Raw genomic sequence first — 19010 nt, forward strand, 5'->3', positions numbered from 1 at the left:
GCTGAGATCCTTCCTGGGTTTTTGCAGTTATTACAGGAGATTTCTCCATGGATTTTCGCAGCTGGCAGGTCCTTTGCATGATCTGATTAATGCATGGGGCAAGGAGGACAGTCCAGCTAAATATAAAAACTTGCTGGAAAGTGTGTGGACGCCATCTTGTCAAGAGTCATTTGAACAGCTGAAAGAGAAGCTCACGAGTGCCCCCCTACTTGCTTATGCTGATTTCTCACTGCCATTTGTTGTTGAGACGGATGCCAGCAGTTTAGGACTGGGAGCAGTTCTTTATCAGGTGCAGGGTGGCAGGAAACGTGTTATAGCATACGCCAGCCGAAGGTTGAGAAATGCAGAGAGAAATGACAGAAACTATAGCAGCATGAAATTAGAGCTCCTCGCCCTTAAATGGGCTGTGTCTGAGAAGTTTAGGGGGTATCTCTTAGGCTCCAAATTCACAGTTGTGACAGATAACAACCCCCTCTGCCACCTGAGCTCAGCAAAGCTGGGAGCCATTGAACAGCGCTGGGTTGCCCAGTTAGCGCCATTTGACTTTGAGGTGCAGTATCGTCCTGGTCGGTGTAACACAGCAGCCGATACCCTCTCTAGACAGCCATTAGCAGGGGAGCCCCAGCCTGCAGGAGATGAGGAGGAGTTTGATGGATGCATATCCATCTGTAACCTTGTCAGCAGAGGGACAACGCTAGGCCTGGACTTAGTAAGTGCAGGTGTAAAATGTTGTCAGGTGAGGCAGGCCCGGGTCACAGCAGTTGAGCAAGACACCCATTTTACTGATTCCCAAGGGAATACACCCACTCTGCCAGGGTATTCTAAGGAAGAGTTGCGACAGTTTCAGTGCTCTGACCCTACTATCAAGTCCTTTAGGCAGTTTTGGGACAAAAAGAAGAAACCCACACACCAGCAGAGGAGAGGTTTGGCTAAGTCTGTGATTTCTCTGCTCCGGCAGTGGTCACGTATCATGGAGTTGGAGGGATTGTTGTATCGGGTCATTGAGGATGGACATTTGGGGAGGTGTCAGCAGCTCCTTTTGCCAGCTTGTTTAAAGGAAGCTGTACTGGGGAGTGTGCATGATCAGATGGGGCATCAGGGGGTGGAGCGGACCCAGAATCTGTTAAGACAGAGATGTTTTTGGGTTGGTATGTATGAAGAAGTGGACCAGTGGATTAAGAAATGCTACAGATGTGTGCTTACTAAGTTGCCACAGCCCAAGATTCATGCCCCTGTCAAGCCTTTTTTGGCCACTAGACCTCTTGAAGTGGTTGCAGTAGATTTTAGCATGTTGGAGCCAGCCTCAGATGGACGGGAAAATGTGTTGGTGGTTACAGATGTTTTCACCAAGTTCACACAAGCTTTCCCCACACGCGACCAGAAAGCTGATACAACTGCTAAGATTTTGCTTAGAGAGTGGTTCATGAGGTATGGCGTACCAGAGAGGTTACATTCTGATCAGGGCAGAAATTTTGAAAGTGATGTGATTCAGGAACTGTGCAAGTTATATGGGGTTAAAAAAAGCCATACTACACCACATCATCCCCAAGGTAATGCACAATGTGAACGTTTCAATAGGACACTTCATGACCTATTGCGTACCCTCCCACCTGACAAGAAACGCCGTTGGCCTGAGTATTTGCCAGAATTGGTCTATGCGTACAATGTGACTCCCCATGCCACCACAGGGCACTCGCCGTATTACCTCATGTTTGGAGTGCACCCCCACCTTCCTGTAGATGCTTTACTGGGGCAGGAGCAGGTGCTTGATAAGAGACATGACTGGCTGGTTGTGCATCAGCAGCGCTTAAATGAAGCACATAACAGAGCAAGGCAGTACACGGAGCAGAAAGCAGCGGAAAGGCTTGAGCTGGACAAAACCCGAGTCTATTGCCCCCCTGTTGAAGTAGGTCAGTTAGTTTATCTGCGACACTGGCCCCAAGGCAGGAACAAAATTCAGGACGCCTGGAGCCCTGTGGTTTATAGGGTTGTCGAAGTCCAGGGCAGCACACATGCAGTGGAGCCGGTGGAGGGTGGGCCAGTAAAACGGGTTCACAGAGCTAACCTTAGACCTTGTATTGGCCCAATTCCTGCACCCAGGAAAAAGAAAAATAATGAATCCCCTGTGGTAGTGAGTCCTAGGACAGAAGAGAAAACAGGCTGTTCAGATCCAGATCCTGAGTATGTGTTGTTCGGAGAAACCTCATACCCAAGTGCAGAGCAGGGGTCTGATGAAGCAGTTCAAAGCAGTGACATTTCTGAGTCTGTAAACACTGATGATGCTCGTGTTACTGTACCATCTGACTCTGAGCAGGTGTCCACACCAGAGACAGTTGCTACTGAAACTAACAGGGATATTGGGGTCATTCCACCAACACCAGTGCCCCGTCGGAGTAAAAGAGCTAATGCTGGAGTGCATTCAAACCCTTACCATGTCCCTGTATCAGCATGTCATGCCATCACCTTGAGCCCTGAGGTACTGTCTCAGTTGTTGACTAATTTGGGTACTGCTCTCTTTAAGGAAGCAGTGCATGAGTTGAGATATACCAATTGAGTCACCGGGGACGTTGACTCTTAAGCAGGGGAGTATGTAGCCGGGTGGAAGTTCGATATTATGGGACATGCCACTGGATGGCACCGTTTTTCTTTTGGGGTACCTCTGAGAGCGGAAGGGATCATGGGGATCTACGGAGACATGCACGAGTGCTAGCTTGCATTGGTGTTATGTGGGTGTTCAATGCCTTTTTTTCGCTGCGTGATCTGTTTTGAACGCAAAGTGTGCAACAGTTAAGGCACCAGGAGTAGCTGCCACCAACTTCGCCGTTCGTCTCAGAGGGATCCATATTCCGTTTTCTGCTGGATTAATGCACTGTATGTATTTGAGTTCACACTTGTATTATACTATCTCTGTGGGTAAGAGGGAAATGTACCGTGTTAACTGTTTAATCTTGGCTCTGTATCTATGCAGGAGAAGCCACTACAGTTATTTTTGCACTGCTAAGTTTTGTTTTATTTATGTTTGGGTTTATATCAGACACGAAATGACGCTAGATGTCCTTGAGTTCCAGATGCTGATAAAGTTGGGGAAATAACCTGCAGTAGCAGTGGGTTACCAGAGCACAAAGCTGTTACTGGATAGGAGCTGTCTGTAACAATTTTATTTCTTTATTTTTACAACCTTGTTATTTTCTTCTGAGCACTTACTTTATCATTCAGATTAAAAGAACCCCAAAGATAATCTGTGTTCTGGGCTGGTTAATTTAGCCAGGCTACAATCTTTGTTTTGACCTATTTTTAAAACATACTGCAATCTATTTTTTCCATAAAAATTTTGAGATGTTTGAGTGTAGTGACTTAAACCAAGAAATAGAGGGTTTATTAGGTATCAGCAAGAAAAAAATATTTTTAAGACGGGTAAAGTTTCCCAACAGGTAAGATCATCATCTACCATTTTTAGTAAACAAATGTGATTCTGGAAAAACAATCCTCATAAAAACGATTGCTCTTCCCCCTTTTCTCTTGATTGGCAGCTCCATAATCAAAATCCTGTGTCCAATGTATCCACTATCCCTCTCATAACCATGTAAGCCTGGTCAGACATAACTTAACTCATTCTGACCCTTTGTATACTTCTGCATCATCCTCTTTCCCATATTTTCATGGTATGGCTCATAAAGAAAAAAGAAAGACTAGACTTATACTACAATATTTTACCAATTGCCAATAAATAACGTTAGCTGTATTAAAAAAATGTTATTTTTCCCTGCTCGTGAACGCACCGTCGTACCCCCGGTATCTGCGCTCTTCAACAGCGCTAGCGTTTCTACTGCGACTGCGCGAATTGTCTCCCGGAAACAGTATGGTTGTTTTGGTGTCTGCTAATGTTGTAGTCATTTGATAAAAGGCAGAGGAAAACTTTTACCGTGGCAGTTTTGGCTGTGGGATCAACACCACGTATCAGCATTATCTTCTCTATGTTTTTTCCGAGTTGACAGAATGAACAGTGCCAACAGAGAAAAGCAGATATTTTGTTTATAGACATTTTATAGGTAGCTAACGGTTAGCTAGCCTGTTCTGGCTAACTGAGAGATTGTCACTCTGTCAACAAGTTTTGTTCGACATGGACTCCGCGGCGCTGGAACTTGATGCTGTCACTTTTGCCAAAACAGCTGTAACATATGACCAGAATGGCAAATATAACGAGGCTGTATTTTATTATAAGGTAAGTGCCAATAAGTTTTACCTGTAAGCGTATGCCATTTTTCAGGGTTAGCATTTTGCTAATCTTAGAAGTTCAAACTCACTTTCATTTCTGTAATAGCAGCAGGATTAGATTTAAGAAGTCTACTACTTTACGAATTAACAGTTTACAGATATATTTGGTCAAAGTTGGGTTGCTAGTGTCCCTGGATGCCAGTACTTAGTGACCGGATGTAATACTTTTCTAACCGCTGCCTCTTTTATGTTTGTTTTCCATAGGAGGCAGCTCAGGCCCTCATTTATGCTGGCATGGCAGGGTCCAAACTGGACGGGATCCAGGAGAAAGTGAATGAATACTTGGATCGGGTTCAAGCCCTCCACAATGCAGGTAAGCTCACCTCACAATAGGCGCAAAGGGTTTTGCTTCTGATGGCTTTTCAGATGACTTACAAATGAAGGCTTAATGTGAAATATAAATCACATAAAAGCTACTCTAGTAATATTGCATGAAAATATAGACCTGGGACTGAATATACTCCCATTTTAATTAATGTATGGATAGCTGGAAACTATTATAATAAACACACTCCACATGTTGTTCATTAAACTTGTTGTCTAAAAGACACTCAGTATCCTGTTTTACTGAGTTGTTGATTTATCTTGAGCAACACCTTTAAAGAGGTGAAGTGTTTAATGGGTAAGAAAATGTTTCTCTTTTTTACTGAAAAGGACAGTTTCTCAGTTTCTGTCTGACCAGTTTTTTCCATGACTCTCCTCATGCTCTTGATTTGTGTGTTCACATGGGTGTGGCCACAGAATGTACAAGAGTCCTGTTACCACTAGATGATGTGTAATGCTGGGTATTGCTGTTTAGTGATTTCGATGATATGAAATGTAGAAATTGATTGCTCTTTTTTTCTATCATCTTTCTATCATTTATCCAGAAAGCTACCAAAAAAATCACAACTAAGTAACTTAGCACCTGTCTGAGCCAGCATTAACAAAGAATAATAATTACTTTATGACATTTTTAAAGGTGGAGTTTATGTGTATGCTGTTGTATTAAGCTGCACCAGTAAACTTACTAAACTGATAGTTTAAGCACTATTTCAGCACTGTTCAAGAGATTAAAGGTGGCTCAAGAAAAGTTGTTGGAAGGTTAAATTCTGTTTTACTCCTGAATACAATGAGAGACAAATATGGGCAGACAGTACTTAAGATGAGTCTTTGGGTCAGATAGGAGAGACTAGGGAGCATTAATCTCCTTATCTAGTGTCTGGTCTTAATCTGTTTTGTAATGAAGATATTCATATTTCCAACTTTCATCTTGAGTTTTCATTTACTCAAGTATAATGTGCTAAAAACAGGTTTGGATAACTTGGTGTCCATTAAAAATCCTCTATGACAACAACATTAATACTCCATGGGAAAATGAATTAGGTCAAATTACCTGTTGTCTTAACCATTCCTTCCTTTGACCTTTGACATTAGTTCAAGCACAGAAAAGTGACCCACTGAAGTCCCGGCACCAGGTGGACCTGGAACGTGCCCACTTCCTGGTTACCCAAGCCTTTGAGGAAGATGAAAAGGGAAATGATGATGAAGCTATTGAACTGTACACTCAGGCTGTGGAGCTGTGCATTAAAACGGTTAGTCTCTCACTAGGCCCCTTTCTGTTTTTCATTATGTCACTCACTGACTGACACTTAGACTTCCCTCATATTATCCCTACTCATGCTCACATTAATTCCTCTTCCTGATTTCTTTTGTTTGTTTTTTTTCACCAGTCCAATGAAACATCTGAGCAAGTGCTGCAGAACAAACTGAAACAGCTGGCACGTCAAGCTTTAGACAGGTACATATAAAATGGTCCTGGTTTTGTGTTGTAAACTAGAATGTTCATCATTCCTTTTAATGCTCTAGAGCTTTTTGTCTTAATGTTGTTGTTGTTTTCACTTTTTGCATGTTAAAAAAATGAACAACAAAAAAACTTCTTCCACTATATTTTGCCAGAGCCGAAGGTCTTAAAGAATCCCAGTCCAAATCGGCTTCAGCTCAGGACAGGACAGGGGCTCCTGGAACCAAGCCCAGCACTGGTGCCAGTTCAGGAGGACCTGTCCGCCAGTTCCTCCCTCTTGGGCCAGACTTCAGCCTCAATGACCGACAGCAATCCCAACCTGTCCGGGCTGTGCAGTCCAGTGAGCCCCAAGGTCAGCGCTACACATCTGAGGAGATCGAGGTACTCAGGTGAGAAGGCTCACTGAATATGTCATAAAGGCCAATGTTTCTGGGTATCCCTTTAGTATACACTTCTAGTTGCTGAAAAATTTTAGAAAGTATAACATTTACATTTTTTTTTTAATGTAGTTTTGTGCTAAATCACTACACCAGGTGGCAAATGACATTACTGCCTCAGCCTTTGATAAGATTATTTTGAAATCTTTGGATGCAAAAGATGCCTGGAAAACTTATATAGGGCCTTTTAATGCCCTAATGGTTTTATCCTTTTTAAATATGTAAATACTACTGCAAAATTATGTGTCAAAGCTTTTCTATTTCATTAAACTTGTGCTTTATTTTCAGGAGTACATCTACAATCAATGGCATAGCCTACGTGCCCTTCATGAGCGTGGACCTTAAAGAGCGATTTGCCTTTCCTGTACCTTTCTCGTGAGTTTGCTTTATTGTTTGCAGTCAGTTTTTATAATAGTAACATTATTTCAAAGCTAATACAAGCCTCACTGAGACATTCAGGAGAGAAAAGTCATGTGCGGATGTATGTATTTTGGAGACAGTCTTAAGATTTGTAGAAACTGCAGTATCTGTTTCTTGACACATTAATGGGAAGGATACCTGAAACACTCAACACTAAAACACTTTTGCTTTGAGATGTGGTTGTAAGAAGTTTTTCCAGGTTAAATTCGTATAACAAATGTGGGTTTTTTTAGTAGAAAACATTACATATATGAAGCTTTGGTCCAATGCATGTGGGAATTACTGACAGAAACTTACTGTGGTTGAAAATTGGTGACATAGAAAAATAAAATGTGTGACTGAATTGGCTAAACACAGTTTTTGTTTTTATTTTATTTTTTTCTTCTCACCAGGGACAAATCAGGGAAACTGGCTTTGTCACCCAAACAGAAAGCCATCTTCTCCCGCTGGGTTCGGCCAGATGAGATCTGCAATAACCCCACCATGATCATGTCTGTGTCCAGCTTCAGCATCAAACAGGTTGGACTGGTTTCGTTTTATTTCCACAATCCTCAGTTGATCTCTACATGTATTTTCTAAAATCCTTATATTTGAATATTAAATAAAAATCTTGTTCCAACTTTGTCCTTTACCACAATTATTGTTCTAATGTTGGTTATTGAAGAATCATGCATTTAAAATTTGTTTCTTTACCATGGGTATGGTAAAGATTTTTTTTTTGTTTACTGCTTAAATTCATCCAGTAGATGGCACAGTAACACCACAGATAAGCGTTTCTATGAGAGACTATTTAAAAAACCTTTTGATATGTAACTGAACATTCAGTGTAAAAAGTCCAAACTCAGACTTAAAGTAATGGTGATTTTATGCAATGTATTTAAATGTATGTAATTATATATTAACCCGTTCACATTGATTTCCTCATTTCATCTTCTGTCCAGACGGTGGTATCTGACTGTTCGTTTGTGGCCTCTTTAGCCATCAGTGCAGCCTACGAGAGACGCTACAACAAAAAACTCATCACCAGGTGCTGTTCTTTACTGATATTGTTTTTATGGCACATCAGCATGCAGTGCATTTTAATTTAAACTGTCTTTCATACTAAAAAGCAAAATAGCCATTGAACCTTGCATGTGTGTGTGTTGCAGCATAATCTACCCTCAGAACAGACGAGGAGAGCCAGAATACAACCCTTGTGGAAAGTACATGGTCAAACTCCATATCAACGGAGTTCCCAGGAAGGTAAACAACGAATTACAACAGTCAGTTACCTGTTGGTTATTTGCATTGCAAATATTTTGTCTTTACAATGTGAGTTGAAATAAGCATAAAAAAAATTACTTTGTGAAATGTTTACGCTCATGTCACCTGTTCATGATGCAAAAGAAAATATCTTGTTTTGTTTTTTTTGTTTTGGGTTTTGTGTTGTTGTGGGGGGTTTTTTTTGGGGGGGGGGGGTTTTGTAGATTTAATAATGCATTCTGATATTAATTTAAATATAACAATAGTTATTTTTTTAAGTATACAAATTCCTCCTCTTTTTTTTTTTTTTTTTTTTTTACTTCAAAAAATGGAAAGTGGGGAAAAAGTCTTACTTCTATCTAATAACTGCTGTGCATGAGAAAAAGTTATAGTTATGTTCTTTGTTATATTACTCCTGCTTTCCTTAAACTGAGAAACTGACTCTTTGCCTGTTCCAGGTTATTATAGATGACTTCCTCCCAGTGGATCGCAATGGAGAGTTATTGTGCTCCTACTCCAGCAACAGGAACGAGCTCTGGGTGTCCCTGATTGAGAAGGCCTACATGAAGGTGATGGGCGGCTACGACTTCCCTGGTTCCAACTCGGTGAGTAAACCGGGACATTTGTTAATTAGTGATTTCTCCTGGTGTAACCTGGTAACATCTAAAAACAGCTCCCCAATAAAAAGTAATTAAGTAAAATATTTTGTGCAGGGATTTGCTGGAACTGAGGAGAAAGGGATGTACAGTTGCAATAAGTTTAAATATATTTAAAAATAAATATGCATTTTTTTTTTAGCTTGATAAATTTGTGTCTTTGTAATTAGTTCACTTCCAGGTTTAGTAACTCCAAAAAGCTTGTTTTTTTTCTAAATTTTGCAGCCATGCTGTTGAACAACTTTCTGCATATATTCTGAATTCGAAAAAAGTCTGATGTCAAAGTCAAGAAATTAGTTTTCTTAAGAACTGTTTTCATAATAGCCTAATTTTTACAGAATATTGATCTGCATGCTCTCACTGGCTGGATCCCTGAACGCATCGCTATGCACTCTGACAATCAGTCGTTCAACAGGGACGACACCTTCCGCATGCTCTTCCAGAGGTAGGTGCACAGACTTGCACAGGCATAATTATTTTATAGGCCATAATAAATTCCTCAACTAAACATCTGTGCTTATTCTCACTCTGTATCTGCTTCTCTCTCTCCTGTTTAAGGTTTCACAGGGGTGACGTTCTCATCACCACAGCAACGGGTGTAATGACAGAGGAGGAAGGGGAAAGATGGGGTTTAGTGCCAACACACGCCTACGCTGTTCTTGACATCAGGGAATACAAGGTTAGCATTGGTTGTTTACATTATACTGTCAGTTTATACACATCAAGCCATTAGTGGCCCCTCATACACAATGGGTAGTGGACTTTCTAATTCCCAGCAGGGGGAACTGATTTTGTTGCAAAAAAAAAGTCAGATTGATGTTTGTGAGAAAATGTTTCTACTTTTCACCTGGTTTGTTTCTTTAAGCACTTATCAAGTTAAATTTGTATACAAAGATGATCATAAAGGAACGATGGGATTGTCGTACTATTGCGGTTGCACATTCAGTGTTTCCTTCAATTTTTCATCTGCCTTATATTGACTCAGAGATGGAGTATGGGGGGAAATCAGACTTATGACATTTATATTATACTGACCCTGCTGCAGCGCCGATATCTGTAACACTGGTGAACTCAATATTTCAATATGAATTGAATTCAGCCCTGCTAACCGGCTGTGCAGGTATCTCTGAAGCTTCTAAAAGGTCTCTGTGCATGGTTTTGCTAGTGATTGTCAATTATGACTTCCTTAACAAGCTGCTCATGTCAGTAGGTTCAAAAAATGATGAAAACAAAAAAGTTTTTAAAAAAGAAAAAAAAAACATTTTTAAACTTCCCAAAATACAAAAAATTCCTCATGACGCTAAACTGAAGAATGAGCATTTCATTCTTATAATCTTGCTTAGTAAATGTTTAGTAAACCTGCTAGTTTGTAGTATATTTAGATAATTCTGTCTTTTTTTTTTTTCTGGTCGTGTGATTAACCTCATACTTGCGGGTTTGTTTCTCTTGTAGAAAATGCGATTCCTGCAGCTAAAGAATCCGTGGAGTCATCTGCGGTGGAAGGGGCGCTACAGTGAGCGCGATGAGAAGAACTGGACACCTGAGCTCCTGAAATACCTCAACTTTGACCCCAAGACAGCTCAGAAGTTTGATAACGGTATCTGAGTTTATTGAGTTTTACATTCAGTACTTTGACATTGGTCACACACATTGGTCTTTATATTCTGTCTTTAAGTAATTCCAGGGTATGGAGCATATTCAGTCGCAGTCTAGCTGTTATTGTCGGTTTGTTTTTCTGTTCCTGGTAACTAATGTACTATTTTTATTTGTTTTTTTACGTTTTTTTTTTTTAAGTTACACATTATATGTACACTTACTGTGTGTATTTAAGAACCTTGTGAAAATGTTAGTCACATTCTTAAATAATCAAAGGGTATTTTAAATGTTATAGAAATATGTGGCACCTTTCGTCATGCATAAAATTACTCACACAGTGTTAGATTAAATAGAGGGTATGCCTCACTCTGGTTGCCTCTGTCAGGTGGTTTTAGTGTTTACACTTTCCCATCACAGAAAGAGACAGAGGTGCTGAAATCTTCAACATTTGCCATAATATCTCAGAAGACAGTTTACCGGTGTTGCAGTTTAATAAAATATGAATTTGATAAAAAGAAGAAAATAAATGGACCCATAGATTAGCAAACTGATTCCTTCTCACTGTCACCAGATCCACCATCTTTTTGTATGTAGTTTGCATGTTCTTCCCGGTGTCCATGTACACTGGTTTTCTGCCACAGTCCAAAGACATTCAGTTAGTCAGGTTAGATTAATTAGTGATTCCAAATTGGCCATAGGTAAAAAGGTTTGGTGTGAATGGTTATCTGTCTCTCTGTGTCCACCCTGTGACTCACTGGCAACATGACCAGGGTGTACCTAAAGGCAGCTGGGATCGGCTTCCACCAACCCTAAACTGGATAAACAGAAGAAAGTGGATGGAAAGATAACTGCTGTTGTGAATGGGTGCCATATAAATAAAAAATTAATTCAAAATGAAATAGTATCCACAAAAGAGCTTAAAAAGGTAGAATAAAAATATTATGCTTTACAAATAATAAACATTGGAGAGTGTTTAAAAATTAAAATCACTTGCTAAGAAAGCAAAAGTTACAAAAGTTACTCACCATGATGTGCAGCGCTGACTTTATTCATAAGCTTATGACATAGTCGATATGTTGCTAATGAAATCCAGTATATACCCGAAGTCACTGTGAGGGTATAAATCCAAACAATTTTTATCTCTCTTGGCAAACTTAAAATGATTAAAAAATGATAAATTAGTGTTAACGATCAACTTGTGTTTGCTTTCCAGGTGTGTTCTGGATCGCATGGGAGGACCTTTGTCAATACTATGATGTCATCTACCTGAGCTGGAATCCGGCACTCTTTAAAAACTCCTCCTGTATTCACAGGTGTCTGTTAATTTATATTACTCATGTTTTATGGATGCAGAGTTTGTCACTCACATTTTAAGGACTATTCAAGGGAACAAAAAACATTACATAGTATCTTACTCCTAAATATTCTGGTACATTTTGTGACATTCTACACTGACATGTCTATGTTCTGGTTTCTTTTCCATCTGCAGTACCTGGGATGGAAAGCAGGGTCCAGTGAAGGATGTGTACAGTCTTGCCAACAATCCCCAGTACAGGCTGGAGGTTCAGTGTCCAGCTGGTGGTGCTGCTGTGTGGGTGCTTCTCACCAGACACATCACTGATAAGGTAAAGGCACAGATCTGATATGTTTTTATTTCATCCAGATTTCATTTCCATTAATGTGGTGGTCTGATACTGTAATGCTACACTTTTGTGCTATGACCGTGTCTGTCCAGGATGATTTTGCACAAAACAGAGAGTTCATCACGCTGGTCGTTTACAAGACTGATGGCAAGAAGGTTTACTATCCAGGTGAGGTTTGATAGATACCTTAGAGGACATTTTCTTTCTTTCTTTCTCTGCACCACCGAGCAAGGACAGTTCCACTATAGATGAATGGTAGCAGGAGATTGATGGCAGCCTTTATTTCTGCCCTTCCGCCACATACAGCAAGGTCAGATGCCTGGAAGAAAGAGATTAGTCTATTGCAGAGCCCTGGCTTTAGTGATGCATCGCCCTTTTTACAACGACACAAAGAAAAACTTCACTTCACTAACATTTACTACCCTATAAATTTGATACTGGAGGTTAAGAAAAAATTCAGTTAGAAGTTGAGTTTGAAGAAAGTTTTACGTTATCTGTAAGCTACAGTGTGGTTATTTATTTTGAACACCTCCTCTTCCTCCCCAGCGGATCCCCCTCCTTTCATAGATGGCATCCGTATCAACAGTCCTCACTATCTGACCAAGATGAAGCTGACCAGTGCAGGAACACACACCTTTACCCTGGTGGTTTCCCAGTACGAGAAACAGAACACCATCAACTACACACTGCGGGTGAGAGATGTTAACTCTGTTTATGCTCATACACAGAAGTACAATCTGAAAAGTAATTTAAAAAGTCTAGTCTTAATTCTTTTTTTTTTCTAGTGAAATCATTTCTAACTCTAACTAGAATTTGATGTGGCAGCTGGTAACAACAGTTTCAAAGCTACCTATTGGGCATTTTGTTATGCTAGAATAAGCACGATGTCTGTTTTTGTTTCTGTCAGACTTACTGTACATACTACATGCAGTTAGGAACAGTGACTGCTCTTCTCTGATCTCCTCTCCCTATAAATTAAAATTCACCTCTCACATTATTCTGCTACACCCACTTCAGCTTGTCTGAAAAAGCAGGTCCTTGAGTGTAGATTCTCAGGGACTTTTTAAGTGCACGCATGTGCTGCGTGACCCAAATATATTTTTTAGTTATTTATAATTCATGGACTCCTCTTGCAAACCGCAGTGAGGACTTGGGAAAACAGTTTATACTGAAATCCCTCATTAAAAAAACAACGTGCACTCGTGTGCACGTGTCAGCTGGAAGCTTTGTGTTTTATGTGTGTGTGAATTCTGTAACAGCAACACGACTGCTGTAAACACTGCAGGCTTTCTCTCAGTTTCTCTCTCTCCCTCTGTCTCCAACAAGCCAGCCGTGAAGAAAAATCCCCTCCTATCAGCTCACATCAGTGTTTCTCTATGAATATCATCTTTGGAATAACTGATTGAACTCTCTCGTGTTCACTGTGTTTTCACCAGAGATCAAAGCCGGAGCAGAAAATCAGATTTCTTTCCTAATGTTTCTTTTGCCAGAATGGCACTGATATAAAAGATTTATTTTATGAGCAGATGGTTAAGAATTCACAGTTTTCTACAGTGTTTTGAGCTACAATATGCACAGTTTGACAAAGTTATAGATGATGAAGGAGTATTATTAGGTAGGGTATGAATTGAAATTTGAGTATTTTACTGAGCAGTTTGCCCACTAACAATGTGAACCCTAAAATAATGGAGGTTGTTTCTTTATGCAGGTCTACACTGGATGCAAATTCACCTTCTCCAAGATCCCAAATCCCTTCACTAACACAAAAAGGGTATGCTATCTATAAATCAACAACTACATTCTGTGCATTATGTATTTTATCATGTAATTTAGGACTGGTACATTTTTGGGCAATTTGGTTAGCTAAATTAGACAACATTATATTAACTGTATTCTGTGAATATATTTACCTTGTCCAAACAGTTGGATATTGTGGATATTATGTTTACTGACTTGATTTCTGTCTTCAGATCAATGGTCAGTGGAAGGGGCTCAGTGCCGGTGGCTGTGGAAACTACAAAGACTCGTACAAAAACAACCCAATCTATCAGATTAACCTGGAACGGTCCGGACCGCTGCTCATCGAGCTCCGAGGATCCAGGTGAACCCCCTATACCCTAGTTGGTATACTGAGGCGCAATATACCAAATGTGGTATAGAGTAAATTGGGTCTCCATATGACAATAATATCCTAATAGGAGCACAGTTTTCAATTTTCATTGAAATCATTCATGTAGTTTTAGGTCCAATAGATTTAAAAGCTTGTTTTACTTTTACTTCATCTGTGCTCGTAGTTGTATAATCTGCATATAGCAGAAAATGATGACATAAAACAAACACTGAAACCATCAGCATCATCAACCTCTTAGTCTGGGTATCTATGTGCTACTTAGAAAATGCCAGCAAAAAGATTCTGGGAAAATTAGATTTTATAACACAAAATTGGGTTAAATTAGTCCTCCGGGGTCGTGGTCACGGCACTTATTTTGGCGCACTTCAGATCTCTAACCAACTGATGGAATTTATGTCAGCACAGCCAAAACTACTTGAAAGTCTTTGTCACTCTGTGCTACATTATCATATAAAGACTTCAGAAGTGAAATGAAATTTGAATTTGTTAAATGTTCGCCTGAAACAAGATTTGCAGTCCAACAGATAAACCAAGTTATGCTTTTCTAGTTGTTCACACTGTAGGGAGGGTTAACAGTGACGCAGATGGCACAAAAACTAAGGCGTTTGTTCACCATGCCAATGACAGATGTTTTTGTAGTGGTTTTGTTTTTCTGGCATTAAATCTCCTCGTTAATGGCAATAATTTTAGGGCGTTGTCACTTATATTTTACTTCATTTCAAGCATATTTGTTTGACTAGCTTTAAGTGACTTATTAGCACAACGGCTAAATGACTTTTCTCATGTAGCATTAGCACATAAAAATCCTCTGGCTCAATCTCTTACCTTCTTTCTACCTTACATACTGAGACACACAGGCTTGTTGCACTAAAGTCCATCTCTGCACTGCAGGAAACCAAATAAAGTTAAAACAAAAAGCTCTTATTTTTCCTCAACAATGGATAACCCTATGACTTTAGCTTGAGCATCTTTGATCTGTGTAGAAGTCAGTTGCTATTCTCTGCATTTTATTTCTGTTCTGTGTCTGCAGGCAGTACAGCGTTGGGTTTGAGATGGTGACAGTGTCGACAGTGGGTGATCCAGGCTCAGCTGCCTTCCACAAGAAGACCAGTGGCGATTACAGGTACAGTAATGAGCAGGCATCATTGTGAAAGGTACACAAGCTGCAGAGCAACAAGTCCACCCTGACCATAAGCTGAGTTTGATGTCTGGTCATTTATCAACACTGCAGAAGATTTGTTTGAGTTCACTTAGAGCATCAGGAGCATTGTTACATCTGAGCAGTACATTGATCTGATGCGATATCTTTGTGACTTTCTGAGGGCAAAATTAATTTTAATTTGATTGAAAGTATTTATTTATTACTGCTGTAAGGGATCACAAAAATGTTTCTTTCTACAATTTGCATATTTCGAAATTATTGATCAATTAATTTTGTTCCTCAAAAATGTGTCTCCATCTGCGATTGTAGATCTTTACCATCATTAAATTTTTAACAGGTCAATACCAAAACGGTCAGCAGGAATATGTATTAAGCTGTGGATTTTATTGTTTACAAGCATGTGGGCATAGCTGAGTTCAGTGTTTGACATGCAGTAATTTTAGATTTTACCACCAGGGGGCAGCATTTTATCAGTCGGTGTGTTACGATGTTTTCAGATTTTTGCTGCTGTTTAAGATGTTTAAGATGTTTAAGTCTTTTTAGCAAACCCAGTTTCCTTAAGAAAATTTGAAAGTGTTCCTGATTACTTGCCAGGTTTAAAAAAAATAAAATTAAAATAACATCAACAAATTATTCTGTTTATAGATTTGGTTAGGTTTGGAAGATTAAAAACTCTTTTTTTTTGATAAAAGCATTTACAGGAAGTACCGTTAAGTCAAAGTCGTTCGAATGAAGAAGAGTTAGTCTGCTTATCTTTTAAAATGAAAATGTGATGTTTCGTTTCCCACACCTCTGAAATGACATCAACCTCTGCCATAAATGAACGTCACAGCCTCTTCCTTGCTTCTTGCAGATGTGGTTTCTGCTACATGGAGGTAGATCATGTCCCAGCAGGCATCTATAACGTCACCCCCACCACTTTCCTGCCTAAACAGGAAGGACCCTTCTTTTTGGACTTCAGCAGTACTTCAACCCTGAAGGTCTCCCAGCTCCAATGAAGATGGAGCTGGGATTGGGAGGAAGGTACTTGGTGGCATTGTGGAATATATTTCTGAAACTGCATTTTGGAAGTGCCAAGGCCTCCACAAAGCCCAGAATGTGACTGCTGCTAGCATTTTCTCTTCTTTCACTGAGACTTTTGCTGATGTGGACTTGAATTTCAAAACTGACTCAAGGATACCACAAAGCTGTTCTGGAGATATAATCAAAGAGGCACTTTGATATGGACTAAAACGCATAACCATCAAGGCATCTTGGGACAAAAACAAAAAAACATCTCTGCCAAATTAGAAAACAGCCCATTACAAGCCTCACAAAGTAATGGTGTTAAGAGCAGTAACTCCTTTTGCCCTAATAAGGCACACAGTTCCTCAAATAGAATAATTAGTATCAACATTTTTGTTCTTATTGTAGGCAAATCTGAGTGATTTCATGGAACAATAATGATTATACAGACACATCTGGCATTCATCGGGATGTGGAGCAGTAACGGGGTTGAAGCTGCAGAATTAGTGACATCGCTACTTAAACACAGCAGATTATTCTACTTCTTCACAGGATCTGTTTTGCTGCGGTGAACACCTCAGCTCTAAAGAGCTACAGCCTTGTGGTTTCAAATCACAGGTTTAATTTTAAGACAAGGATGATGTATTTAAGATATGACGGTACTTTTGGATTGTAGCTGAGTGCATTCAGTCTAAAATGTGACCAGCAGCAAGCCAACCAGTGTTGAACTATACACATAAGTAAATGAAATGATGAAGCTGAAATTCAAAATGAATTAAAAGACCAGGGGAAAGAAAACCCACAACTCTCATATAAATGAGAAAAGTAGTCCAAGGGTTTCATGTTTGAGGTGCTCATTACTTCAAAGCTTCAAAGACACTGACAACCACAATTAAAAAAACACAACATGCTGTTTCTGGGAAGTAATTAAATCACTTTCCGAGTATATCGAAATCATATCTGTTGTGACATTCACTTCTTCTAGCAATTAAATAAGCTGCCAAAAAAAGCTGTTTTAAAAAAACAGTTAACATGTCAGGTGGAAGGGGCAGTTAGTTTCTTTGAACCACCAACAAAATATTATTTTTAATTCTCAGGAGCAGTGCAGCAGAGCAGCATCACAGGGAGTCCAGTATGGCAGCAGTCGAATGATGTCTCTACATGTTGTCTGTGGATGTGATGGCTGAGTGAGAAACAGCCTGATTTCACTGACAGGATTCACGCTGAGTTTGTTATACCTGAGCGTGCGTATGTGGGTGCGTGTAGATGTCTGATTGTTACAAACTTAAATGTCTTGCCAAGTACCCATAATATGTTTACCTTTTGTTTTGTTGATGCACTGCACTTTAAACTCTTTTTCATCATGTTTACTCTTTGGTTCATCGGTGCGAACAGCAGCTCAACCTAAGTCACCGTGTTTCCTCAGTTTATCGTGTAGAAAGTTTCTTTTGGGTGATGTCAGCTATCAGCACTCTGTCATGTACAGATGCTGCTGCTATATTCATTGCTGCTCATCTCTGCCAAGCTTTACAGTTGCATCACAAATCCCTGGGCAACAATATGTGTTGCAATCATAGAGGTACGTGATTGTATTAGATTTGGATTTGGGCTAGAGACCCTGAAATACCAATGCTGAAATTAACATGAGGAATATGTTGCATCATGTGGAAGCAGCCGGCCAATATTACGCTCATTAACTGTACTGTATGCTTAGAGACATTTGAATGGAAAACCATTGAGTCAACTCACCGAAGGACTTTTGATCTCACAAAAGAAAGGTTCAGTGCTTTTCTCATTGCATTGCAACTTGCAGACTCAAAATTTACAGGCCATTTATTTCTGGAGTTTTCAGCATCAAAGTTTATGCTTCACCTTGGGAACATTGTTTGAAAAATGATATGGTCAGCTTACTATATGGTTTTTGTTTGTTTGGTTTTTTTTAGCTTTTAATTGCATCAGAGTTCAACTAAAAGTGAAGGAGTTCAGTCAGCTGTCACAGAGCTGATTGTAGTTGTTTGCGGACCTAAGAACCATCTCTGTGATATTCAAGCACTTACTGTAAAGAAAAGCTCAAGTAATGAAAACTTTGTTCAGTCCATCCATCCATTTTTTTATTTTTCTGTTTTGTTTTTATGCTGGAGCCTATCCCAGCTGCTACAGGGTAAAATTCAGGGTACACCACGGACAGGTCGGCAGGTTGTTGCAGGGCTAGTGCAACTAGATAGACAACCATTCATACTCAATTCACACCTGCAGCCAATTTACATTCAGTTAACCTAAACCTATTTTGCAAACTCAGAAGTTAAGTAACAGAGAGCAAACACTTGGGAAATAAATATTAAACTTAATTTAAATTTTAACTTTAATATGATTCACTTTACAAATGTGTGTTGTGGGCCATTATATTTGTCATTTTCGCCCTTGTGAATGGATATGAGGACACTGATGTCAGATCCACTGGCACAAGCCATGCTAGTGTCATTTTGCATGGTCATGCACCATCCAGTTTCTGTAACCTCACAAGTGTTTCTGTTCCCTCAAAAATGCCACAAAGCAAATATAAATGTCACCATCAGTGCACGAAGCAACCATTGCTGGGTGTATAATGGGCCCTGTAGTGCCATGGCTGCATGCTGAAGAAGTCTGTGTTCAATGGGAAC

At 39.7% G+C, this 19010-nt stretch overlaps 1 protein-coding gene across 2 annotated transcripts; it reads left to right on the forward strand.

The window, feature by feature from the left end:
- The first annotated feature begins 3859 nt into the window (after window positions 1–3859).
- capn7 (calpain 7) lies at window positions 3860–17581 on the forward strand. Of its 2 annotated transcripts, XM_026184795.2 has the most exons (22): window positions 3860–4222; window positions 4480–4588; window positions 5692–5849; window positions 5988–6055; window positions 6214–6447; window positions 6784–6870; window positions 7308–7434; window positions 7857–7942; window positions 8064–8157; window positions 8616–8762; window positions 9152–9258; window positions 9372–9492; window positions 10266–10410; window positions 11623–11722; window positions 11899–12034; window positions 12145–12220; window positions 12599–12744; window positions 13761–13823; window positions 14023–14153; window positions 15214–15306; window positions 16199–16368; window positions 17448–17581. In XM_026184795.2, exons 1-21 carry the CDS (start codon window positions 4121–4123, stop codon window positions 16341–16343), a joined length of 2475 nt encoding a protein of 824 aa, XP_026040580.1. In that variant the 5' UTR covers window positions 3860–4120; the 3' UTR covers window positions 16344–16368; window positions 17448–17581. The 2 variants fall into 2 exon arrangements, with proteins under 2 accessions (XP_026040580.1, XP_026040579.1); XM_026184794.2 differs by lacking the exon at window positions 17448–17581 and having other exon boundaries at window positions 16199–17155.
- Window positions 17582–19010: the final 1429 nt, after the last annotated feature.

Source organism: Astatotilapia calliptera, chromosome 11 (assembly GCF_964374335.1).
Source record: "Astatotilapia calliptera chromosome 11, fAstCal68.1, whole genome shotgun sequence".
Classification (NCBI taxonomy): domain Eukaryota; kingdom Metazoa; phylum Chordata; class Actinopteri; order Cichliformes; family Cichlidae; genus Astatotilapia; species Astatotilapia calliptera.